The 26,978-nt window shown below is 39.8% G+C and overlaps 3 protein-coding genes across 4 annotated transcripts in view; 1 reads left to right on the top strand and 2 right to left on the bottom strand.

The window, feature by feature from the left end:
• The window catches only part of LOC135433442 (hemicentin-1-like), a 216,122-nt gene extending 211,853 nt beyond the window's left edge, over window positions 1-4,269 (bottom strand). Inside the window, exon 1 of the mRNA XM_064689523.1 lies at window positions 4,201-4,269. The gene's annotated coding sequence lies outside the window, so the exon portion shown is untranslated. The remainder of the gene's footprint in view (window positions 1-4,200) is intronic.
• Window positions 4,270-8,586: 4,317 nt separating this feature from the next.
• LOC135433547 (uncharacterized) lies at window positions 8,587-12,347 on the top strand. Of its 2 annotated transcripts, none has more exons than XM_064689667.1 (4): window positions 8,587-8,767; window positions 8,835-11,804; window positions 11,860-12,123; window positions 12,170-12,347. In XM_064689667.1, exons 2-3 carry the CDS (start codon window positions 9,034-9,036, stop codon window positions 11,921-11,923), a joined length of 2,835 nt encoding a protein of 944 aa, XP_064545737.1. In that variant the 5' UTR covers window positions 8,587-8,767; window positions 8,835-9,033; the 3' UTR covers window positions 11,924-12,123; window positions 12,170-12,347. The 2 variants fall into 2 exon arrangements, with proteins under 2 accessions (XP_064545737.1, XP_064545736.1); XM_064689666.1 differs by having other exon boundaries at window positions 12,177-12,347.
• A 1,554-nt stretch (window positions 12,348-13,901) lies between these two features.
• Mes2 (Mesoderm-expressed 2) lies at window positions 13,902-22,208 on the bottom strand. The gene is made up of 3 exons (XM_064689625.1): window positions 21,793-22,208; window positions 21,401-21,701; window positions 13,902-15,600 (listed from the first exon to the last, which is right to left on the bottom strand). Exons 1-3 carry the CDS (start codon window positions 21,941-21,943, stop codon window positions 14,640-14,642), a joined length of 1,413 nt encoding a protein of 470 aa, XP_064545695.1. The 5' UTR covers window positions 21,944-22,208; the 3' UTR covers window positions 13,902-14,639.
• Between the last annotated feature and the right edge of the window lie 4,770 nt (window positions 22,209-26,978).

Below are 26,978 nucleotides of genomic sequence, written 5' to 3' on the forward strand. Positions count from 1 at the left end.
AATCAGGCAAATGATCGATAGTCAAAATTGAATTGCTACTGTGAATGATTTTAGCAAATTTAATAGTGCTCAATCTGAATTGAGCTATTCTTTTCTGAATTTAAATTCGAATTTTGAAGTTTAATTTATAGGTTTTAAGTACAAATACTTTTATTGTGATTTTTTGCAGATATATCGAACTTGGCCAGATCAGATTTCGGATATTAAAACTCTGCCGGAAATTAAAACTGTGATTGACATGAGAATACTATATCTTCAATAAATAATAAAGGTAAGTACAATTCCAGTTCTAGCAAACATCTTTTGGTATACAATTTATAGTTTATATTTGAACAGAATTTGCCTGGCATCAAAAAACTATATAATATGAAGTATATTTAATCTTCGGCTTTCCCAAACGTTTTGTTTAGTTCATTTTGTTGCTGATTACGGGCGAGCGTAATTATTAGTAATTGATTTGCAGGCGCTGCTGTAATTATGTGAATAATTTTCAAATGATGCCATTCGTGGGCGTGGTTCAATGACCGCCCCCCCCCCCCACCACTCCCAGGATCGAACGTAAAACTGTACAATTTGGTTAACGCCCAAATGTGCGCTTTAATTTTTCGCATTTTGCGTGTATTTTTAATTGAAATGCGCGCTGACATTTTTATGGCTTTTCGTTTAGTTTTTAGTCGCAATTTTGCCAAAATGTTGCAGTTTATTTATTGAAATTTATTGGCTTTGGTTATTTGGTTTGGCGTTGTTTAAGCGGATACCATTTAAATTTCAATAAAATTCAAAGCGCAAGCTTTGAAAATGCCTTCGCATGAGGCGGGTCAATTGGGTAATATCTGTGTGCAAGTGGGTGTGTGTGTGTGATGTGTGTGTGTTAATGCCAGATGCTTTTCCTCCTGTTTTGCGTTTTTTATTTTTAATTCATTTGGTTTAGCTGGCAGGGGGAAAAGGGTGTTTCTCAATAAACTTTCAGCAAATGCAAATAACTCAAATGTAGAATTGCCGTTTACAAGTTGTTAAGCGTTTGCGTGCATGCATTGCATTTTTTTATTGTTAATTATAAAACCAAGGCTCAAACCAAAGCCTGGATTCATGGATATGAAAAACGGGGTTCACCAAACGGAAACTGAAGGCGAGGCGTTCCTCAACCGAAATACCAAATTAATATGTTGGCTTTTAAATCTTTACATTTAAAAAGATTATGCCTAACTAAAAAACTCTTTTCCTTTCTTATAACAAGATATCTGAAATCAACTTTGATAAATGAAACCTTTATATACGTTTCTAGACATTTCTATTTCCATTTCTTACTATACATTTTATTTCTTTGACAAAGGCCAAGAATGAAAAAAGAAATTAAAACGTATAACATTATTTGCATTTTTTGAAAAGATGTGTTGATTTCTCAATGAATTACATGTTATCTCTTTACATACAACTGTTTGTCCTAGCTGACTGACTGACTGATTGACTGAATGACTGACTGACTGACTGACACAGCTACGAAGCAGAAAATTTTTACTGTAGTTACCTTATATGATGGAGGTGGCAAGTCGGGATTTTGGGTAATTTCCACACGAAACTGTGGTTAATAAATGGAAACATTTGTATAAACGTTTTTTGTTTACCATTCGATTGGCTTCAAAATCATTTTCAAAGATCTTTGTGAAAATTCATTAAGTCAGCTCATTCGGAAAGTTCGTAAAGGAAATTCATTTAAGACTTTTCATAAAGGGCAGGCTTTTTGAAATGACAATGCGGGTAAACGATTTTTTTGGGTAAAGTTTCGTTCGTTCGGCCTTAAACTTACTTTCAAAGCCTTGATTAGCATCCGATCGGCTTCAAAATAATTTTCAACGATCTTTGTTAAAATTCAAATGCGTGTGGAAGTTAATAAAGGGCGAAGTTTAAGGTTTCGTCCGATCGCCCTCAAACTTATTGTCAACGCACTACATAAAAACTTAATGAATACGTGTTTCGGCAATTTTGAGAATTCCATCCGCAACTGTGGAAATTTGGCAAAAAAATAGCAATTTTTGGATAACAGACGATTCAACATCCCTTATTTTAAGATTTTTTCTGTGAAAATGTATTTTTGTGTATTTAAAAATTAAAATATTTAATATGTTTTCATGTAGTGGTGGTGGATGGCTTTCTTTTTTAATTTATAACTATTTTAAATGTTTATTAACATTTTTCTGTTTTTCTGCCCGATTTGTTAAATATAAAATAATCGAACTCTTTAGTTTTAACTTCGATTAGGTGAATTGAGTATAATAAATATCAATACATAAATTTAGTTTTAAATAGTTAGGTTTTTCTCTAAAGAAGAAGACCGCAGCTCTTTAATGCGCCCAACGTTTAGGTTGCATATCAATAGCCTTGCCTCATTTTCATGGACTGTGGCATAGACTTAAGTATTTGTTGCCTTTGTGCCATATTCCGCCACCCACTTCGCATAATGCCTGTAAAATTCCCAGAAGCAATTGCTTCTTTTTGCCTTTATTTTTATAATTTTTTGCTGTTGTTGTTTTTTTTTTGTAACCCACGGGACAGACAAAGGCTGTTGCAGTTTTGTAGCTGTTGCTGTTGGTATTACTTATTGTCCTGGTCGGTTGCATCATTTCCATTATTTTTGTTTTGCATCTCGTGCCGCACTTCAAGCGCTTTTCCACTTGAGCAGCGAGCTTTTCTTTGCTCGCACTCAAGCGGCGCTTCAATTCGCACTTCACCTGAAGAGTCGACCCAGGTGAAATGATTCCGTTTACAATGCGCCCCCCCCCCCCCTCGACCAATCTATGCCATAAATGACAATCGAAGGATGCAGCAATACCCCCTATTCTTTGGCTGAACCGCATCACAATTAAAAAAGAAGCATCCCATTTTTTGTATGTTTTTTTTTTCTATTTTTTATTTATCCTTGGCATTTTTAAGTGTATTTGTGTTTAATTAAAATACTTTTCACACTTTGGCTGTGTTGATTGCATATTTTGCCAGCACCCTTTGCTGCTGTTTGTCTGACTGAATGACTGATTGACTGATTGACTCACTGACTGCCAAACTGAAAACTTTTCCTCCGGCATTTTTGTTTTTCTCCTCATTTTTTGCCATTTGCAGCATTGTGCATGGGTTAAAAATGATTTGCATTGTTTGCTAACTGAAAGAATTTTAATATAGTTTTTGGCATCTCGTTTAACATTTGCTGCAGCTATTTTCATTAAGCGTCGTCTGCACTTTTGTCTGCTGCCTGTTGCAGGTAACTTTTGGGCGGCAAGTTAAATGAAAATGTTATACTTATATTAAAATTAAAGCTGAATCGTTTTGCCAGTTTGGCAGCGTATCAACGTTAAGCTAGAGAACTGTTTTTTCTTTTCAACTTTAAATTTAATGTCTGCTATTTTTAATTGCTCACATTTATTTTACTCTTTAACTTAAGTTAATAAAGAAAGAAACTAAAAAAATTTATTATTAAATTAAGAACAGGATGTTTAAGTTTTTCGTTCATTTGTTTAAGCAAAAATCATTGCAAATTTCTATGTATTTTATATTCCCTAGAGTCCGTATTTTATATTCCCTAGAGCACATCTTAAAGTGCAGCCTCTCATTTATAATTATATTTGAAGCTTAGCTCCATTAATTTCATATAAATTGCTCTTCGTTGCATACCTTACAAAAGGTCCGGGAAACTTTTGTTAAATGTATATTAAATACACGGAAATTAATAAGGACTACGTCAGGCTATCAAATTCATGTCTAAAAAGCTACACAAAAAAATCCGCTTCTTAATATTCAAAGAAAAATTGTTGCTTACGCATTTCTAATACACTTTTAATTAAATTCGATTACTTTTTAATTTTGCTAAAGCTAATTGATTGTAATAGACATACTGAACGTTATGTGCTCATTAAATACTATTTACCCCCAAACACACACACACACACATCTTACATTGAGTTTTAATTAATTCTCAGTGGCGCCGTGAAGTTTCTTTGAGTAATTAATTATAATTTTGTTCGATTTCAAAGCAGAAGCATGTTGCTAAACTTCTTGAGGTTGATTAAGAGCTCACACACAATATATACACGTGAATGCGAAGTGCAGAGCTCATTAACTTACTCGATTAAGCTAACCAGATTTGAGATAAACGGGCTTAAATTCAGCCGACTTTCAGATAAATAATTTTGTGCATAAATTTGTACATACCCAAAAATTGCAGCTACGCTTGACAACTAAATTTAGTTCGTTGAATTAAATTTTAGTTTCGTTTTAATTGTTTAAATATCCGCACTTGTTTTCAATTGATTTATGACGTTTTATTTTACTGACGCTATCAAGTTGATTTTTATTTTGAATAACACACAAACTCGTATTTGTATTGTATGAATTAATATATATACTTTATATGGGCTTATGAGTTGCTGAGAAACTGGGCAGCTGTTTGAAGAATATTGCAATTAAGATTTGTGATTTTAAGAATTAGAAAGCGGCGCATTTTGACAATACAAATTAAAGAATTTTAGACAAGGAAATTAAAAAACAAAACGTATACCAAATGAAAATTATTTAATACTGAATTTTATATTGAATATATTTTGGTTATTTTAATTGGAATATATAATATATTTTATTCAGAAACTGCGCATGAAAAAAAACATGGCGCTCTTTATAAATAAATTCAAACTTTTAAAGCACACTGTTTGGCTAAATCAGCCCTTTGTGAAGCTGCCTGGCTATTAGTCCTATTAAAAATGTAGTTTATACTATTTAATTAGTGACAGACTATGAACTATGTGCAAGTTATCCCTACACAAGCCTGGGATTCAAAGCCGGCTGCCCATTCTATTTGCAGTTAGCTTGTTAACTTGGCCAACTCATCTGCCGAGAACAACAGCTGCTAAAATAATACTCGTAATACTCGTGCATAAAAAATGCAGATGCCTGTCATAAGCATAGCAAGGGGAGCCCGGCACCGAAATGGAATGCATTACAGAATGCGGCACAGCTGATGCTACTTTCAAGTTGTGTTCAGCATATACAAAAAAAGGCATGAAAAACCAGCTGCCAGCTAAGGATATGTACACTACACTGAGCTTTGTGCCCGCCCAAACGTATCTTTTTTTTTTTAATATTTATATTATTAATTTAACAATTACACGCCTGTTCGCTTGAAGTGTGGCTGCTGCCTGCTGCCTGTTTGTTTGGCTAACTTGTCAAATCTGATACGCTTGGCGCTTTCGGGCGCTGCAAATGTTGCCGCTATCTTTGGCCGCACGGCGCAAGAGAACTCTCGAACTTTTCGCTTAAATCGTTCGTTTGCAACTGAAGCGACCGTTGCACACAGCTCGCCAAAATCGCTGCACTCGTTCGAGACGCGACCGTTGCCAGCCAGTCAGCCAACAGAGGCAGCAGAGACAGCAGCAGAGGCGACAGCAGCAGAAGCAGCAGCAGCAGCAGCCAAAGGCTTCCAATGCGAACCGAAGCTTAAGCGAGCGGGCGAATGTTGCCCAAAAGCAAACAAAACAGAGAAATGGCGCCGGTTACCGTTAGACGCATTCGTGTTCCATTCCCAAAACATTCCGCACACGAGTTGTGCGAATACTGTTGTCTAACAAGCAGCTGTTAATATTATTGTTGCCGTTTTAAAGAGCTCTCAATCTGATTAATTTTCTTAAAATAACACAAATAAGACAAACTTTATGCAAATAATTCAAACATGATTTAATATTTGGCTGCATTATAAATGGTTTGTTGTGCTTTTGCTGTGGGAGAGCATTCAAAATGCATTTCACTCTCATGCTTATTTTATGGCGCTCTGCATGCTGTTGCACATTCGGGAAATGCACTGGAAACAACTGGAAAATGGAATTGACAGTGCATGTTTCGCGAGTTGAGCAATTTAGACAAATTTACATTCACTTGACAGCAAGCAGCTGTGAAGGATAGCAGAGCTATGCTAGGGATATGTAAAGAATACATGTTTAATGCGCTGTAAAAATATTAAGAAAAGTTGCTTAAGTACAAGAAACTATAAGAAAGCAAATAAATAAGTCAATTTTAATTCACACATTAATATTTAAAACCTGTGTAAAACTTAGTTAAAAAATTAACATATTTTTCATTTAACATATATTTAAAGCTTATTTAAACTAAACTTAAAGACTCTTTATCAGTTTTCAACAATTAACTAAAAGCCGCTTCCAGTCAAGAACTCTCTTAAGTAAACAAATACGCGCTCTTAATTCGTGTTGCTATAAAGCACTTGGAAGCGAACTTCCAGTGTTTCACAATACCAAAAGGTTCCGCCGAAGCTGCCATAAAACTTCCAGGAGCACCTACATATGTAAGAGCGTAGGCTCGTCTTTTTGCATTCCCCCTCTCTCTCTCTCTGTCTGTCTCTCTCTCTCTTGGATTGCCGACAGAATGTTAACAGTGCTCTGTTACTCTCCTTAAAATGCTGTGCTCCACATTTCAAAGCCACAAATTGCTGGCAGCTGACACTTTCGAGATGTCACTCCTAACTGCACGGAGGCCACTCGAAGGCGCCACGCGGCGATTTACGAGCACGAACTGCAAACGAAGTGCGAAAGTCAAAAGACAGTCGCCGTCGGTGGCACGAACAACAACAACAGCTGCTGCTGCTGCTGCTGTTGCTGCCGCTCACAAGGATGAACCTGCCTCAAGAAAAAGCAGTGAACGCAAGGTTCACACCGGCCGGCTCGGCAATAAATTATGGAGAGCGGGAATGTTTAGAGATCTGCGGTTTGCGATTTAAAATTTGAACAGTTCGCGGGGGAGCGCCTTAAAGCATGCTACAGAAATTATGAGAACAGTGGGCGCTGTTGCCAGCTGAAGCTGAAACTGAAACTGTTAACGGTAATCAGCTTTCCATTTGAAATTCTGCAGCCCTTGCCACACCTCGTTCTCGTTCGCACGCACAACTGACAATGCGCCACCTGGCCCACACCTGTGACCACAAATGCCCAAAAATTCGTATATAGTTTTCACGTTCATCCGCTTACAGAGCGCGGCCTTTGTTCCATTCCATTTCATGGCATGCATGGCCTCCAACTGCTCCCCCAATCCCCCCACCATCCCTCCGCACCCCCCTCATCAACCCAGCACTCTCGCAAGTGGTGATACCTTTGGGGTGGCCCCAAATCAATTGCTCGCAACATGACTAAATCTTTTGGATACATGAAATTTGTTTAGTTTGCTCTGCTTTGGCGCCCCGTGTTTCGTGTGAAGTGGGCTCTGGATGGTGGGCGTGGCATGACGTGGCGCGGGGATGCCCGATGGACCGGGCATTGATTACAACTGGCAATTTTTCAGCTTGTTGCACATTTGGCGTGTTGTGTTGCATGCAACGTGCGGCTTCGCTGGGGCCAGGTGTTTGTTGTTTAAGTCGATTGTGTGTGATGAGCAGCAGCAGCAGCAGAAGCAGGCACACATAAGCTTCAGAATACGGCCAACTACAAAGAGGAATGTATTTTAACTTAACACATATGTAAATACCTGGAAGCTTGCAAGAAACATACACAGAAGCTAATTATTGAAGTGAATATGTAATATCTGAACATGTTAACAATTCAAAGTGAATGCGTTATGTTGTTTGTTACCCAGAGCTAATTATTGAAGTGAATAATATAAATAATGCAAGCTGCATGCAAAATAAGTTATTTCGGAGCTAATTATCGAAGTGAATAATTCATATTTAGTTATCATAAATCATTTAATTAGTTTTCGATGAACCACAGGTATAAACCAAAGGAAGATATGCGTATAGAAGCACACGTTAACAAGAATGCTTTAAAGCGATGTACTTACAAGGATTAGACTGTTAGATAGATTGTTTTATGTAAGAACAGCTGATACAAAAGTATCTCTGAGATACAAAATTACCCCTGGGATACAAAAGAATCTCTAAGATGCAAAAGTATCTCTGAATGACTCAATGACACTTTCCACACAAAAGTATCTATGAGATACAAAAGTATCTGTGATTCAAAAGTATCTTTGAGATACAACAGTTTCTCTGGGATATAAGAATACATCTCTGGGATATAAATATATCTCTGAGAAATAAATGGATCTCTGAGATGTAAAAGTATCTGCATGACTCAACACTTTCCACACAAGACTATCTGTGAGCTACAATAGTATCTACAATAGTATCTTCAATAGTACCTGTGAGATATTCACATATTCACGTATCTAAGCGATACAAAATTATCTGCGTCTACATAGATCAGGAAGTACACACAAATATGTCAGAAGCTTTAGGACATAAGTGAATTTCTTGTGTAGCAGCCACTTTTACCTTACGACTTCTTGACAAATTCCTTTAATTTCGAGTGTGTCGCTATGATATTGCATATCTGTCAAGTGTATTAACTATTCTGGTCCCTTTTCTTTTCATGGTGCACTTTTACCTGAGGGCTCATTCAGAATCTCCGACCTAAATCATTTTACAAGGTATCTTCCAGTAACAGTCTAGAGTATTCTTGTTAGTAGTCTTATTTAATTATTGTTTATGTATCAGTTTTTCTCAAATAAACTTCACACATAAAATTTCGAAATTCGATATTTAAGGCATTTTTAAAATTTCCAAATTTTGTCTTATGCTGAAAGGAAAGCAATACCTAAAGTGCGACAAAGACATAAAATGAATTCACTTGTAAGGTTTTTTATATTCATAGCATGTCTCAACCTGATATGCCTTATGCGAATTGTTTACGAGGTATTCAAATAATCAAATTCGTGCACATTGAAGGTGAGAACCTCTCATCAATTATACAATACAATACATTATTTTGAGGGATTTATTATTTTTATTCAAGGCTTCCTTTATATGGCATTGTAGCTTGAAAAGTTTTGGCATTTGTGATTTTTCGGTACAATTCAAAATTTCTATGCTAAATGGAGAAAAATTTCAAACTCAGCTCTAAAAGCTACTACCAAAATACTGAAACCACACTAATACTTATACGTAAACCTTATACAATATTATTCACTACGAACTAAAACCACAATTTAAAAATGTCATGCTTTAAGAGCGACAAGCTCGACTGCAAGTGCCCCGTCGAGTGTCCGACAATCCAGTTAACCAAGAAACGTCGTTACACCTGGATGAATTCAAGTGGTTGCGTAGTCAGTCGTCCGCTGACGGACTACGAGTGCCAGCTGGAGGATGATGTGCAACAGCTGCAGGATGCTCTATTCTCAATATCCTCGCACTATGCCAAGATTCAGTTCCGATTGCGTCAGATAGCCACATCCTCGGGCTACGAGCAGGAGTGTCTGCTGCGCGAACTAGAGCGGATCACAAGCCAGGGCATCGATAAGAGCCAGCTACACGACGAGCTGCCCAACTTGTTGAGCGACTCGCACAGCTTTGGCAATGTGCGTGTCAAGCAGCAGAAGATCATCTCGGATATTAGGAGTCGGCTCACGAACCTGGCCGAAGTGGCCGATGTGTGTTTCTGCGCAGAGTCCGAGAGTAGCTATAATTTGCGTAAAAATCATCAGCGACAGCTGGAGGAAGCAGCTTTCGTGGACGAACCAACCAACCAACCTACCACAGAGGAACATGAGAAGAACTGTTCGTGTGTCGTTTGTCAGGAACGTATGGAGGAAAAATGCAAAATGCCAGCCTATGAGCGGGGCTATTTGACGGAGACCTGGCCGAGCGAGGACAACATTGATGAGCAAGCCCAAACCAAGAAGAAGAAAAAGCCCAAAAAAATTAGTCTGGAGAAAATGTTAAGCCAAGAAAGTCACCTGTTAAATCCTTGTCGCTCCAATATAAGTCGCTCCGCTGTAAGTGTTGCTAGTGGTAAAAAAACCCCCAAGGAAAGAAATTCCACACACAGAAATCCACGAATCAATGGGGTACATAGCGCTAGAAGTCTCAATCGCGGAAGTTCTGTTAACAGTAAAAGTTTTTCCAAAAGTAATCAGAATATCAATAGACAAAAGAAAGGTGTATCGCAGAAACCATCAAGGCCGCAACAATTTTCTCCAAGAAGCTCGAGAATGCAAAATGGTTTCGATGCAGCTGAGGGTGGAGAGAAGTGCGTCCGTGATTGTAAATGTCCAGGATCAAAGCGTAGTAGTCCAAGGGTCTCAGCATCAATGCAAAACTCCAAGGGTCAAAGTGAGCTGAAAAAGAGAAAGTCTAGCAATGGAGCAATAAAAGGTCCTCAGAGCTCTAAAATGAAATATGCTAGCAATCAAATAGAAAGTAATACAGCTCCAGAACCAACACGGAGGTCCCAGAGCAGCCCCAGTAATTCAGTAGAGTATAAAGCGAAACGCACGAATATGAATAGAGCCAAGGATACACTCCGACGTAATCCCCAGAGCTACATAACGTTATTGTCTGGCGATCAAGTAGAGCATAAAAATAAAAACATGAATATCAAAAAAGCTAAGGAATCACCAAGACTAAGTCCGCAGGGCTCGGAAATGCAATACTCCAAAACTAATGATCAGTTACAAAGCGAATGCAAGTCCACAAATTGCAAAGCAAGTTGCGCTGAGACCTCTACAACGATGTGCCCTGGCAATCAAGTAAAACATAATGTGACTATCAAGAGATCAACACGATGTACTCTTCAGACCTGCATGGCGCAATACCCCGACAATCAAGTAGAGCCCAAGAATAAAAGCATGCGTAACAATAGAGCTAGAGAATCACCCCGAAGTAGTTCACCGAGTCCAAGAAATCAATCGCTCAACAATCAATTAGAGCCCAAGAATAACAGCATGCGTAACAGTTCACCCGGAAGTATTTCACCGAGTCCAAGAATTCAAACCCCCGACAATGAAGTAGAGCCCAAGAAGAACAGCATGCGTAACAGTTCACCCGGAAGTATTTCACCGACCTTAAAAATCCAATGTCCTAACAGACGAGTAGAACCGAAAAAGGAATGCAAACAAAGCTGTGATTCACAGAGAAAGAGCCTAAAGGCAAGTAAATCTAAAAATAGAAATCAATCCAGCGGACAAAGTTCTCCTCAAAATGAGATAATGCAATGCGCTCAAGATGGTTGTGAGTTTAGCAGGTCCAGCCTTAGATCTAAGGAATCACAACAACGCCCTGCCAAAAAAGTGCAATACATGGAATGTGAATGCTCAAGCGAGTCGGAACTAAGTTCTGGACGTCAAAACAGCCTAACTACCGTCCTCAGCCAGGACCCGGAAAATAAGGAGGGGGATTTCCAAAGTAGACAGGTGCCAAAGTACAACTGTACCTTAGCAGAGATGTCCACACAGTTTGTTCATAAACGTGACGCCAGAACATTATGCGACATGCGATCTTGTAAGTCTGTTTGTTCTAAAACCGGCACATGCTGGGATCAGCAGCCGGATGAAAAGAGTAAAAAAGCAAGCAAAAAAGAATTGAAAACTTGTGACAATGAAACCTGCTCTCTTAAGCAGGCCAAAAGGCAAGCGAAAAAGAAGCCCGAAAAGAAAGAGAACAAGAAGGATTTGAAATCAAAATCTATGACTCTGATATCAGACATAAAGCCGTTGACATCAGCACTAAAAGCCCCGCGCAACTTCGTCGAGACCCAGAAGAATACTTACCTAATCTATCCAAATGTTCCCGCTAAATATGGATCTCAAACTAAAAACAAGTGTGGACGACGTTTCTGTAGATTGTTTTGTAACAAGTTTAGCAAAACCATGGTAGATCAAGATATTAAGAAAGTGCCTAGAGAACTTAAACTAAGCGAGAGCTTGACTAACCCCTTCCCTCAAACGTCCACATGCCAAGGCCACGAGTCTGTGCTTCAAGAACTAAAGTAAGTTAACAAAGGTTCAGTTCCTAAAGCGCAGCTTAAACGATTTGTCTTAAAGGTCTCGCTTCAGGGCTAAAGAGTTGGGCGCAAAAGATGGAAACTGGCGACTGGCTAAGCTATAATCATAAGCTATCTTAAAACACTCTCAAATGGCAGGAACTCTGGAACCACTTTGAAGGTGTTTTAGTTTAGTTTAGGATTATACTTGCTTCCGATATGTGGTAGGTCGTATGATTTATATTGTATGATGGGGTGTTATGTAAGCCGTACTAAATGTTAAATGGGCTCAAGTCCAGCAGATGTGCCATGCACAGGGTCTTAGGTGAGTGATAATCTGTGAAGAATTCAAAGGTATTTATTAAATTCAGTACTCAGAGATCATCTCGCTATAAGCAGCGTGAAAGCTGGACCCTGCTGTTGATCTTGGCCAATAATATCAAAGTGCAAAGTCGGGTAATTATGCGTCTGTTATTATATAGCATTTGCGTGTTTGGATATTTAGTAAAATAATAAAGAGCTCTCTATATATTGTTGTTCATAATTCAACTATTGTTAATGCTATTGTTAATCTGCTCAACTGGGAAACTACCTTTACATGACTGAATCTCCAATTGGTACTGTCAGTTTGGTTCGCACCATCAAGACTGGGATTATTACTTATTTGGCGATCCCAAGTGCAGGCATAAAAGAATCGACGCTGCCAGCGCCAGCAAATCTCTTACAAAACCAACAATTTTATTGACTCAAAATCGTACGGATTGTACGCTACCCTAAACGCTGCTGGCCATGGTCATTGAACCCCGGACAGCATCCCCTAAGCGGCGCTCTCTACCAAGGCTAACACACAATACGCCTGAACCAAGGGAACCAGTTTTTATAGTCGTGACGCGTCGCATCCAGCGTTTTGGCAATTTTCCGCGCATGTCGAATGTATTTTTGCAGTCTGTTAGGTAGAGGACCGTACCGTACCGTACCCGTACCCGTACCCGTCTAAAGGGCCAGATCGTATGGACCGCATTGAGGGTTGTTTTCTCTCTCTTCATCTCTTGCCCCATTGTTCTTTCAGTTTCCCATCCGTCCATTCATTCATGAGTGCGCCTGTGCCGTCGTCTGGCCTGTCTGTTTAAGGGCCTCTTTCTAAGTTGGTCTATAACGCTTTTGGCATGCCCACATCTGGTTACCCCTCGCCGTCGTCCGCTGCTCATCCTCATGCTTGTCCCATGGCGCATGCGCTGCTGGGCTTATCTTTTGTCTCATTGTCGACTGGTTTTTATGACGCCTTCCGTTTTAATGGTCTCAACGTCCCGTCCTGAGGGTTTCTGCCTGACATCTGGCCAAATGTGTGTGTTGGGCCCATACGAGTAGGGGTTAACCGTCCACACACGCACACATTTTTGTCAGATATGCTAATAGTCTGGCATGTTTAATGGTGTTCGTATAACAATGCAAGATAAATGCAGTTTGTTGTGTGAAGATGGCAGATAAGATACCAATAGATAATTGGAAACGAAACATTGCCACGGATTTGGATATGGGATGAACTACAAGTCGGGGTACAACACAAAGATGCGATTTCTCTAATTGCAGTACATATTATAATATATTAACGGCTAGACTTTTGGGCTAATCCGTATTTATCCTTAAAAAGTAATTTCTTACTTATTCGAAATATATGTAATAAGCAATATATGAATATTATTTTGTCTGTTATACACATATTTGTTATGATTTGTATTGTTAACTTTTACAAATCTACACAAAATCCAATCAACAAGTCCATTCTATAATAAACGTATTTTATTTAACTTTTCTTTTATATATGTATATATTTATATAAATATATATTTACAACGCTTTGCAAACGGTTCAGAAAATGTTTACGAAAATATTTGTAGAAGAAACTATAAATAGATTTAATAATATATTTATATAAAATGCTAATATATTTAATATGTATTTGCCACTTTAGATTGAACTTAAAAGATCACAATGCTGCAATTCTCTACGCATTGGCAAGATTTCAAATGTTTTCAGTTCGAAATTAACTTGAATTAAGAACTATTTAAAAAAAAAAGGGAGAAATTAACGTAAAATTACGAGTTTCAGTTATATGTGATGACACGTAGGCTAAGATAAGCTTTTAATATCTATATAGACATGTTCCAGCATTGATTTTTAAATTGTTTTAATTCGATAGCATTAAGAAAATAGATAATTATTTTAAAAATGATGAATTTAAGAAATAAATGTTGCAAGGTATTTTTCCATATACATGTATATTCAAAGGCAAAAAGATTCAAGAATAGATTCAGGCTGCAGCGAAAAACTGGAACAGTTTAGATACATACGTGTACGTATGTATATATGTATATACATATATATGTGTGTGTATGTGTGTGTAGATCGACTTAGAACTAAATTAACGTTTATAATAAACTAAATCTCATACATTGCTAACTTTCTTTGTCTTTGTTGTTGTGTCTTTTCATAGAGTTCATATTGGTATTTGTTTTTATTTTTCTTTGTGTTTTTGCTTTTTTGGGCATAGCTTTAAAGAAGTTTTCCATAGGGGCTGCTACATTTGGTATAACTACGTATTGTTCCTTTTTTTGGCATGGCACAAATTTGGCATTGAAAATTGTTCGTTTTATGGCAAATTGAGAGAGAGAAAAAAACAATTGAGCAGGGCAAAAGATGTAAATAAATGGCAAGAAAACTTGTTGCTTTGAGCAGCTGCATTAATCCATAATGAGCTCTACTTTTCTCTACTACGACTAAAAAACTAGAGTTAACCCAAAACCCGGACCCCAGCCCAAACCCAGAGACCCAACCCAGCGCCTATTTGGCCGCCTCGCATTGCTGCATCTGAACAACCAAGAGGAGTATGCGATTCATTAGATTGTCCGCCTCCGAATCCTCCATGCTGTTCAGCTTGGCCGATATGAAGCCACAGAATTTTGAGTTGAGCACCTCGCGCACCGTTTGCGGTGGCGGCAGCTCCAGACCGCCAGCCACAGCTGCGACGCTCTGTTGCTGCCTTAGATGACGGTGCTGTTGCAGCATTTGATCCTCGTAGTCGTCACCGTCAAGGTCCGCATCCTCCAGCTCATCCGTTTCTCCGTTGCGGCGACGCTTGCGCGGTATTGCCGTCTGCCCCACCTCGGGGCCGCCGCTGATGCTGCGCGGCGAATTGGAGTCGAGTATGATGGGATAGGGAAAGTCCGCATCGATGGCTTCCAGCTCCTCCACCTCATCGGAGGCATTGCCGCCATCCTCGTCGCCGCTGCGCAACGAGCTGGCGTCCATGTCGTCATAGCTTGGCTGGTTTGCGTGCCCGGCGCCGCTGTCGTTGCGCGTGGAGCTGACGCGGCTGTCGTTGTGCTGCGCCTGCGCCAGCGCCAGCGCCTGCTGATGAGCGGGCAGCGGCTGCAGTGGCTGCAGTGCATCAATGGGCCTAGTGCTGCCACTGCTGCTGCCGCTGCTGCTGCTGCTGCCGCCGCCTTCACCGCCGCCGCCGCCAGCGTTGCCGCCGCCCGTTGATAGATCCAACTCCGGCTTCACATAGTAATCGCAATAATAATCGTCGTTGCTCATGTTCAGCGCCGAGCACTTGGACAGGTTCAGCACGGTGCTCGACGAGTCGTTGAAGGATGAGGTGAGCTTCAGGGCAGCAGCTGCTGCTGCCGCTTTGCTGGCGCTCAGCATGCTGTGATTGTTGTTATTGCTGCTGTTGTTGTTATTGTTGTGCAAGTGCTGGGCAAAGGCGCTCAGGCTGAGATCGCTGGCATGTGAGGCGCCCCTGCAAGAAAGAGTTGGAAATTAGAATGCTGTTCACAATATTATATGATTGCGTGAGTGGGGGAGATAGGCCAAAATGAGCTGAAGACAAAATATGTTTCACTTTAGGTTCGGCTGTTGCTTATCCAACTAATTCGCTCAAACGATCGTTTTATGGTATCAAAAATATTGAAATTCCTGGCTTAAACCAGTTGGCAGCCTTGATTTCGTTTCGAATGGGACACATTTGTTCGATCTGTCGTTGATCTACATAAATTCTGTTTACATTGTGCCCCTAAGCACCCTCTCCCTCTTTCTGCCATGCTGCCAGACATTTACAAAGAAACTGTTTCCAAAAATAACAAGACAATGAGGATGAACGCCAACAACCCCAAGACACAACGAAAGGAACGTGCTCTAACAAACCCCAAAAGCAAAATACGAAACAAACTACCCAAAAAAGAATTCATGTATTCGACATGATTTGGCTCCGGTTTGGTTTCTAGATTCAGGGCTGGTTTCAGGCTGCGCTACTCAAATTTCAGGCGCATTTTCCAGTGCCACCGCACAGCTGCCTGGATGCCTCAAACGTTAAAGACGTTGCTATTTTTAGACCCAAAGACGAAAAACGTTGCCCCGCCCAGCCGGGGCTTGGCCCAGTCGAAACAGGCAGCGGATCCAGGACGGGGAACTTTCTGTATGCGTCGGGGCAGGTAGTTGACAATTGGAACTGTAAAATGATATGCGAGGCGAGCGTTTTTCACATTTTTCACATTCTTCATGTTTTCCACATCTACTGCCAACTAAATAATCAGGGCTAAATGCATTTTCACATGTTCCAAAAGCCGAATCGCTCTCTATTTGCTTGTGGCTTCTGCGGTTCCTTTGGACATTCTCAGCATATTTCTCTGTTTGTTTTCGTCTATTTTTCTATGTCTTATCAATGTTTGCTTCCGCTGGGCCCAGACCCAGGCCAGACCCAATAATGGACAGTTTGCATTTCTATTTAATTGCGTGGCTCATTATGCTCAATACGAGGAATTCCAATTTTTAGGTTTATCAGCACCAACAACTGACGCCCAAACCAATGGTCAAGTTTCCGCTGTTAGCTGAACTGAGCTGATCTGAGCTCATCTGAGCTGACTTGATAAGCCAAAACAAATGGACAAAGTTTAAGTCAAGTCAAAACAAATAGGTTTTGTGCTTAAAATTATTGATGGCCCTTCAAATATGAGTCAAAGCGTGAATCTTAGACAAAGAAATTAAAGTGGTTCAATATTTTATGGTAGCTCTGGATTAGTATTATATGAAGTATAGGTTCCATAGTGGATCTAACCTAAAAACAAATAGTACAAAATGTTCGCATTGCGATAATGATGCAAGAAGCCTTTATAATCAAAGATAATCTCTAGAAGTATAGATATTAGATATATTATATAGATATGAATATTCTTAGAATCAATATAAAACACCTTTTGAAATATCTAATAATCAATAAATTAGTGATTATAATAATAATTTTATCGGGATTGTTATTAAATGAAGTCTATTTGCGAAAATATTATACAGAATATTTTTACTGTGATAAAAATGAAAGAAGAAAGCCTTTGGAACGGCAGATGTCCTCCAAGAATATTACTTTTGAATGTTTTTAGGTTCCATTGTATGGACCTTTTTAATTATCTTATAATTATATTTAATTTGTTGGGGATTTTTTTATATGAAATCTCTTAAGAAATTTGCTAAAACATGAAACCAAATATTTATGCTGCGATAAAGATAAAGATAATAAATATATTCCCTAGAAATTTAGATATTACATTTGAATGTTTTTCGGATAAATATGATACCGTTTTTGAATTATGGAAATTTTTATAGGGATTAATATATAAACGCTATTTGTTAAAATGTGTGACAAAATTTATGTTTAATTGAATATAACAGGCATATTACATATGAATGTTTTTTGATTACCTTAAGGTTAATCAAAAGTTCGAATATTCTATTACTTCTTAAAAATAAACAATATTGCAAGAACCAGAAAATAGTCTTAATTAATTTGTCTATAACAAAATATATTGAGTTTTAAAAAATATATTAAAAATACAGCTTCTTGAATAAGAGAATAGTAGCTCCAGAAATATTTTTCATTTGCACAGAAGTGTTCTAAATTGCAATCGACTACTTTAATTTGTTATAAGCTATAGTTATCGATAAAAGCTAGCAAAATTATCGCTTGGATCAGTAGAAAACAAGCAATTTTAAGGAGAATACATTATACGATAATCATAAGATATGGTTCAAAGTAAAGGAGATAAACCTAAGCTCTTATCGATCAGTTACAACAGTATATAATAAAGTTAAAAATGACTGAACACCCAAACACGAAACAACACCTTTGACAAGCAAGCTCGAATATTTTGCGAGGTATTCTCAACAATTACAAAATCAAATTAAATATAAACGTCAATTACTTAATCTGAGTAAATATTTTCATAACCTTTACGATACATGGAGCAGAGCCATTGCGCAAATTGGGTATACGCCCAGTATTTTGTGGGGCCGCAAGTGACGCATATGCAAAAACATTTTTGTGAGCTGCTTTCCTCTGGATGCCAGCTGAGATTTTTTTATGGGGCGCGGCTGGTCAAGCGATTCGGTTCGACGGCGGGTGGCATGGGGTGTGGGGTGTGGGGTGTGTTGGGAGGGCAACAATAATTTCATCAATTTTTCAGCTCATTTGCTTATTAAATCATAAGCGTGACACAGAACCGAGCACGACACGAGAGCGAAAAGCACGAACGCTCTGGCAAAGAAGAGCGAACCAGACCCTGGTCATCAGCGTTGGCGACCAACCCCGTTGGCTGGTCCGTTAGCGCATAGTTACATGCCTATGTATATGTATATGTATTTTTAACCCTGGTCCGCCGTTTGGCTGCGACGCTTCAATTGCTCGACCAAACACAAGCGCACAGACACACAGGCACACAGACATGCGCACATGCACACAGGCACACATGCAAGCGCGCACGCACGCACACGCAGACAGAAACGCTCACTTACACTAACACACACTCACATTGGCATGCCGAGCAAATTTTTAATCTACGCTTCTTTCTAAACTTGGTCCACTCGCCACAATCACTCATCGCTGCGCGTTCGTTTTGTCCGTCTGCTGATTGTCATTCTCATATTTGCTGCCTCTCATTGCGTTAATTTATCACGCTCTCTCTCTAACTGTTGCCCACTCGCTCTCATTAGCTCTCTCGCTCGCGCTCTCGCTCTCGCTGCATTCGTTCAATCGCTTGCCTGCTCGCTCTGCCACCACCAGCAGCTAAGGCTAAAGCGTTTTGTTGGTTTTTGCAGCTTCCCTCGATTTTGTTTTTGGTTCAAGTGGCGATGCCGACGACAACAACAAAAACGACGACGACAACAACAACAGCAGCAACAGCAGCAGCGGCGGCATTGTATAATTTTCGCTCTGGACAAGATCTGTTTTTATGGCTCAAGCCGCGGTCCCGGGCCCGGCCCGTTCCGTTCCGTTGTCTGTTATCAGCTCAAAATAATAAAAATTTAAATACGTTCATGTGTGTGTGTGTCTGTATGGCTCTCTCTGTGACTGTGTGTGTGTGTGTGTGTGTGCGGGCATATGTGGACCCGGGACTGTCGACTGTGTTGCCTCAGCTCTGGTTGCTGTTGCTGCCGATGTGGGTACAGTCAATTGAAAGGAAATGGCCTTATTTCATATAAATATATGTACATAAAGTACAACACACTCGCACACAGACTCACTCATAGAACGACAAAGGGGCAGAGTGGGGGGCGTATGCTCCACATGAGCCGCAACATCGCAGAATCACAAACTGGCGGCCCCGTGCCCTGAGCCTGGTCATTTCTTTGTTCGAATTGGATTTTTCCGTCCAACGTTTTTCGAGATTTTTGCAACGAGTACGCGTACTCGCATATTTACATATGCTGCTGTATGTGTGTGTGTATGTGTATGTGTATGTGTGCATTGGGCAGATGTTTTTACAGAGGCTTAGCTGAGATTTGTCTGGTTTGCAGTGCTTCAGGTTCTCGTCATGCAAATTGCAGCCACGATAAGAGGGGGCCAACATGGTCACAAACATCACAAGATATGCGAAGGACTCTCAGAAGTTAAAAGATAACTCATTTTGAAAAACAGTATGTGGAATTATAAAAATACCAAAAATTGTTACGTAACGAAAGCTTGAGCCGAGAGTCAAGGATTCACAATTCTATATAATTGATTATTATTTGGAATAATTGTGCTCTGTAAAGGTTTTTAACAGTTTCTTCCTGTACTTTCATCCAAAAAGTTTTAATTTAAGTAACTTTTTTATATTGTGACTCATCATATGTAAATATTGTGAGTGAAATGAGTATCAGGAAATGAGAAAAGACAATCTAGAATGAATTAAACTTAGATTTGAAGATAAAAGACGTTAAACTTAACTTAATAATTCCGGCTCTTAGAGAAGAAAGATTCAACGAAAAGGCATCCAGCAACAGACTTGATCATTGCATAGCTCTATCAACTGCTACCTTAATACACTCAATAATATATGACTTATATATATATATATAATTCAACCTTAGTCCAACTAAGCTAAAGGTCAATTTCGGAGAATAGGCAGCATAGAAATCTTCAGGTGAAGCCCACAAAATGAATCGCCTTCTGCCATGTTTCACTTCAGTGAACAACAATAAGAACCTTATATGTATTGCAAATCCATATATGTATACATATATAAATACACGTATACGTCTACAATAAGAATATAATATGCGCCATCATTTCAATTTCAATTTCAAAACAAGATCGATTGAGTCATCCGCGAAACGTGGCAAAGGAAACGTTCTTGTGGCTTTGGTTAGATTCTAGATTCTTAGCTTTTGCTCTTTGCACTGAAACGCGCTGAAAACGGAATGCAAAAGACAGCAAAATATAAAAAGAAAACAAGAAAAACACTGGAAATTTCATATTAAATGTGGTCTTTGTTCGGGACCCGGAGTCCAAGGCGTGAATCGGACGTGAATCAAATGCAATGACAGTAGTTAATGGTTAGGGTTTAAAATTATGTTTCGCCTGAAAAACCAAAACCAAAACAAAACCAACAAAGCGACGCGCTCAAAAGAAAGAACCGTTATTCATACTTTGAGGCCGATCTTTGTCCCCGCCCCGCCGAACTGCCCCCTCGCCTGTTACTGCGTCTGATTCCAAATCGCATTGTTATATATCGCTTATCGGCAATACGCCACTTGTAATATTAGTCAAAGACCTCGTCCATGGGGCAGGGCAGACAATGGAATAGACGATGATTGGAAAGTGACCAAATTCAGGTGGGTGTAAGCTGAGCTCCTGATAAGACAGCCGCAATATATTGCGAACAAGGTTTTCGAATGGTTTCTAGGTTATTTATATATGTACATACATACATACATATGTACGTATCTAGAGTCCACAGTTGTTATGGAACGCTTAAAGCAAAATTCGATTAGGCTGAACCTTAAAATTAAAACTGACAAAAAAATTAAAGTCGAGTAAAAGAATTTTTATGCGTTTAAAGAAATATCAAAAATAGATATTTAGAGACTAAAAAAATTATATACAAGAAAAAATATTTATAATTATAATTCAGGAGAGTTAAAAATAGATGTAAATCTATATGGGTTTTTTTTAATTATCAACAAGTGTCTATAGTCGAGCTTTTTTTAGGGACCAGCCTAATTATAATATTAACTTGTTGTTGATGTAAAAATTGTGTTTTGATTTGGTTCCGTATGCAATTCGTACTCACTTTCTTTCCCTGATGACATCCCTTAAGAAATCCATGGCCTCGTACAGGCTCCATTTTGGCTTAAACCCATTGCCCATCAATTTGACATGGGCCAATTCGCGGCGATAAGATTCGCGCAGCGATTTGAAGGCGCGGGCCACACGGCGTCCGGGCGCATTGAATTCGCGGCCGATGTGCTCCCAGGCGCGATTCTTCTCCTCCTCGGCGCCCTTGAAGTTGGGCAGACGGGAGTCCCACAAAATGGGATTATCGTGCACCATTTGGATGAGCTTCAGCTTGTCGGAGGCGTTACGACGCACCACTGTGAAAGAGAATGAGAGGAAATATTGTTGTTGTTGTTGTTCTTGTTTCTGGGTGCAAGGATGTGGGGTACGGAGTCTGGTTGTACGCACACTTTTTGATCTTTTGAGCGGGCACCACGGCCAATTCGACTTTGGGCTTCATATCCAGGGCTATGGCCGCGGCGGCTGCGCTCATGTCCTGCAACGAATTGGTTGTGGTGGGTGAGGAGGCCGATGAGGCGGCAACGGCGGCGGGCGCCATCAGAATCTGCTGTAGTATTTGTAGATTAATGTTGTTGTTTTTGTTGTTGGCCAGCGCGACAACCAGGTTCACTTTTTTTTTCACTTGACCCAAAGTTCACTTATCACATTCACTTTACTGTTGCGTTTTGCCAGCGCGATCGGTTGGGTGGCAATAGATGACGACGGGGGCTGCTACCCTCTCACGACCAAGTTTAAACAGCAACTAAAAACCAAAACCAAAAAAATAACAACCACCGCGAGTTGTGACGGCCGCGACAACGACAACATCGACGACGTCGGCAGCGCTGCTAGCAGCAAGCCCGCATTTTCGATGCGGAGCCAAAACCTAGAAGAAATGCTGGCTTAGCATGCCGAACCTGCAATACCCTGAGCGAATTGCTTTACGAATAGCGCCTCAGAGGCAAACGCTTATGCTTCGGACTTAATGATAAAATCCGAATGCTCGACGCAAGGGTATGAAAACACAAACACGACTCACACACGCGCACACAATCACACACACACGAGCCAAATAAAGAACCAGGCGCAGGCGAAAGAGCCACAAAAATCACGCGCGCTCAACATGCGCGCACTCTGCCTCTCTCTCAGTCGATTACGCTCTTCGCCTCTGCTTGGGCAAATACACAACGTGTGTGCGCGGCGGCATTACCGTTATCGACGCCTGCGCCGGCGTCGCCAGCACGAACGATATCGCACGATGCGCGTATTGAGCTCGAAGAGCAGTCCAGGCCGTTGGCTCGGCTCGCTTCGGCTCTCTCTCTCGGCTGGCTGGCGTTCAGACGGAAAAACGCCGTTTAATTGCAACAGAAAGTAAAAGCGAGCAAAAGAAAGAGCGCAAAAAAACAGAGCTACCGAGACGACAACGTCACTCACACACACAGAAACAAATCAAGAAATGAAATTATGTGTAACACAAAAATCAGTTGACGCGTTTGCATCGCTGACGTTTTTCAGTAGCCTTCGTCAATTCTACTTTGCGTTGTTATCGTTGGAGATGGGTAAATTATTCTCTAGGCACCCTACACTCGAGTTTTAGGATATTGTTGAGCACAAAAATAGGCTGATCAGTTTTGCAATAGCTTGACGGGAGATGGATTATTAATTAATAAAGCAAAATATGCCGTACTGCATGTTAATTATACATAAGAGTTTATATATATCATTATACAAGGGTTATCAGGCAAGGCATATCAATTTGCAACTATTCATATAGTATAATCCAAATTTAAAAAATATTTAATTACAAATTCACAGATGTAGGGTATTTTCTTTGTCTGTCATTGCCGCCCCTTTTTGACTGCATTCATTAATCGGCTACTTTGTAGCTGAGCTAGCGGCTGAAGCTCGAGCCGTAGCTCACTCTCTTCCACTTTTCCACTCCCTTTTCCACAATTGTTGCACTTACATATAAACATATTTCATCTTCCATTTTCGCTGCATTCGACTGTCTGCAGTTCTTAAGAGGGAATGAGTGAAATATTGTCTGCGTGTGTGTGATTGTGAGAGGGGAGCGTTGGGGAGCGCGGCAGATTTGAGCCCGCTTAGTGATGGTTCTCTTCAGTTTGGTTCGTTGACGGTGGTGGCGGCGGCGTTGGCGTCTGTGCCAGTGTGTGCCTGAGGTCGCGTTCAATTGCGTTTTAGTTGAATTTATTAATATGCCCACTTTGTGTTTTTGTTTTTGTGTGTTTTACATTTGCTTCTGCTTCGCTTTACGTCTGCGCTTTGTTGCCTTGTTTTGCAGCCGCGGTCGCGCAGTCTCGTAGTTCAGGCTCTTGTAAAAATTTACAAACAACATTTGGAGCACACATGTTGAGCCCAATGAACAAGACGACACTGGGAGAGAGAGAGAGAGAGAGCACATATAGATAAAGCGTAGAAGCGAGTCCGATTTATTGTACGTGCGTGTGTGTGTGTGTGTGAGTGAGTGTCAACGTATCTTGAGTCTTGTTAATGTTAATGCCCAACATTTGTGTCTTGCAACGTTTTGTACGCTGCCCATTGCAAGCGGCGATAACAACAAAATTCCCGTGCATTCATTTAAGCCGCAGAAACCTAGTAAGTATAAGCGACAACTCGACGCTGGCGAAAAATAGAGAGTGGGTGAGAGCGAGAGGGAGAGAGAGAGAGAGAGGAGAATGGCTTTTGTCTGTATGTAATTTATGCCTAATGAACTATTTCCGGCCAAGTGTCAATTAATGTATTCTGTGTATTCTGGCCCTCGGCCTGCCCCATACAGGGCACAAGGGGGCAGCAGCAATAACAACAACAACGTGCCCGCACAAATATTGTGATGATCATTTCTGGCAAAAATAAAAGAAAACAAAAAAAAAAAACTGTAAACCCCAACACTCCCCTTCCCTGTCGTTCACTCGCACTTTTGAGAGCGCGCTCGAAGCTGCCGTTTCCGTTGCAGCCTTTGCTCTTTCTTCTTCATTCCGTTCATTCTCTGCTTCTTCTTTTGCATTTTTTCAAGCCAAATTAAAAGTCATGCAAGCGGAATTTGTTTTCTACTGCTGATTAAATTTTCGTTTGTACGAGATTAATTTTTTTTTTAATATTGTATATTTTTTTCTATTATTGCTTTGGTATTTCTCTCTTTGCGCCGTTAATTGGGCAAGCATAAAACGGTTTGTTGGAATTTGTCCAGCGCTTATTGTCCACTGTAGGCTGAGGAGGGGGCGAGGCTGTGATGCAGGGTGAGGATCAGTTCAGTTAGAATGATAAATTTGTTATGGAAATGTAGAGACCTTATGTAGATGATCTGACGATATGATGGCAAAATGAGTTAGAAGATGGATGATGCTCTGCAATAATGAGGAAGAAGATAATCAAGATTGTGAAGAATAATAGTCGTAAATACATAAATAGGTATATATTTTCTTCGTAAAATTAATTAACAAATCATTCAGATAATTTGTATATTGTGAAAGATAAAAAATAGAAACACTTTTAAGGAATGCTGAAAATTCTTGAAGTACATAGTACATATTAATATAATAGCTGCTACATATCTATACATCGATAGCTTTAGATATTCACTCGAATAGGACAAGACTTGTTGTTTGGTACAATTTGTGGGTATAATCGGAAATACCAGGCCTATGCCCCGGCGCAGCGTTTGCTTATCAGGCAAATTAATCACAAATTCAATGCAAATACCCAAAGTGGCTCTGGCTGTAAATAAAGCCAATAAATATTGACACAGGTCAGAGCCCGAGTAGAGTCGAACACGAAGATGGTACGAACGGCAAGTGGGAAGGGAGCCGATGGTAGGGGAGCCCAGGCATAACGATCGTAACTGTTGCCGTTTTCGCTTTGCACTGTTACCCGTTACCCGGGTCTATGGATTCGATAAGCCCGAAAACGAACCCTCAATGAAGCCAAGCCCAACCCAAGTCAACTAAATTCAATCAGGCAATAAAAATTTTATAAATGGGGAATGTGTTTGTGTCAACAGCGGAAGAGTGGGAAAGGGAAAGGGGGCTAGGGTAGACCCATCCAGACCAAGTTGAAAATATATTTCCAACCAACATTTTGTGTGGTTCATTTTGTGATGAAGCAATCGACGCAGGCGCAACATTTGTCAGCCGATTAGGAGGAAGAAGAAGACAACGTGGGCAACAAATAGTCAAATAGATGGGGAATCGAGTAAACGACTCAAGAACCGTTCGAGCAATCAAGCAAAACGAGCTTGAAACGCGAAAAATCAGTTGACGTTGTTTTTGTTGTTGGCGCTGAAATATTTAAATTTTGACCCAACCCCAATCCAAATAAATTTGTGGCGTAATGCGTGCAGCTGTGTGCGGCTCTCCCTCTCTCTCTTTCTCTCGCTCACTCATACTCCTCCCTCTCTCTCTCTCAATGTCTCTTTTGGTTACTTCGGTTCTCTGCTTTACGGTTTCAGTTTCAATTTCTGCTTCGGTTTTCTCTGCGTGCTGTACTCGCATTTTGGTCTCTTGGGGTCAAAAATTGTCGCATATCGTTAAGAACCGAAAATCGACAATGCGTCCGTCCATAAAGCGAACGAAGAAACGTCGCAGTATCGAAATTGGCCATGTGCTTGACGATTCGTAACGGAGTGTTCGAAGAGCATGGGAGAGGGATATGTCGAAAACAGAGATGTACTTAGACGAGATGTAAATGTATGCGTACAGTTGGGAATCAGGTTTAGGGCTTGACACCTTCCCACAATTGTCCATTTTCGTTTAAATACATAAATCATTTTCGATTTCGGATCATTTGCATCGCGTGAACTTTTTTTTTGGTCAGATCCTATCTCCATAGAAGTCAACAAATTTTTCAGAAATGTATCCATGCAAACTTCTCTTTTATTTTTAAATTTAATTCAAAAGTTTTTAAAAGTTTTTTAGAGAGTCTCAAGAGAGAATTGTCTTTAAAATTAGTTTTTGGTTCTTTATTTTTTTAATATGCTTATCATTATCTCTAAATTGCATTTATTTTGGCTATGAACTTTTGCTTCTAATTTCCCTTTCTTTAGAGAGCCATGCTTTGATAACTGTGTTTAAAGTTAGTTTTATAGTTAATTTCTTTATCTGTCATTATCTTAAATTTTATATTTATATAATTTATCAGTCAATTAGTTTATTAAGTAAAATATTTCATTGCCTGCATTAGGTTTAACTTCATTTACCTTTAACTTGATAGAGAGATCTAGCCGGGAAAACATGACTAGATGACCGTACCCAGATTTACATTTACTTATATTTAAATACGGACTCACAATTCTTCAATGTAACATAACTTTGAAAATGGAAACAGCTTTCAACAGCTGAAAAATATAGTTCTTTAAGCCCAGCTTTGTTATTGAGAATCGTGTAGAAAGGCAGCATTTAAGAGGGAAGGTGAAAGAGCAAGAGATAAATCGAGCGGCTCTATCAAAGTGATGTCAGCAGAAATAGTGAGGCCCTTTACAAAATATAAAATATCAAAATCTTGACCTTAACTGAAAATCGCATAGAAGGGCCATTCGTATTTAAGAAAGGAAAGGGCGAGCTACAGTATATCTGCATATT

The sequence above is a fragment of the Drosophila montana genome, unplaced genomic scaffold (genome assembly GCF_035044405.1).
Source record: "Drosophila montana isolate Dmon_TW-CO22-7 unplaced genomic scaffold, ASM3504440v1 contig_3218_1, whole genome shotgun sequence".
Taxonomy (NCBI): domain Eukaryota; kingdom Metazoa; phylum Arthropoda; class Insecta; order Diptera; family Drosophilidae; genus Drosophila; species Drosophila montana.

Coding starts and splice junctions, on each gene's coding strand:
- LOC135433547 (XM_064689667.1), top strand. CDS start 9,034: ATGTCATGCTTTAAGAGCGACAAGCTCGACTGCAAGTGCCCCGTCGAG. Junction 11,805..11,859: donor TCTGTGCTTCAAGAACTAAA/GTAAGTTAACAA, acceptor TTTGTCTTAAAG/GTCTCGCTTCAGGGCTAAAG.
- Mes2 (XM_064689625.1), bottom strand. CDS start 21,943: ATGGCGCCCGCCGCCGTTGCCGCCTCATCGGCCTCCTCACCCACCACA. Junction 21,702..21,792: donor CGCTCAAAAGATCAAAAAGT/GTGCGTACAACC, acceptor TCTCTTTCACAG/TGGTGCGTCGTAACGCCTCC. Junction 15,601..21,400: donor GATGTCATCAGGGAAAGAAA/GTGAGTACGAAT, acceptor TCTTTCTTGCAG/GGGCGCCTCACATGCCAGCG.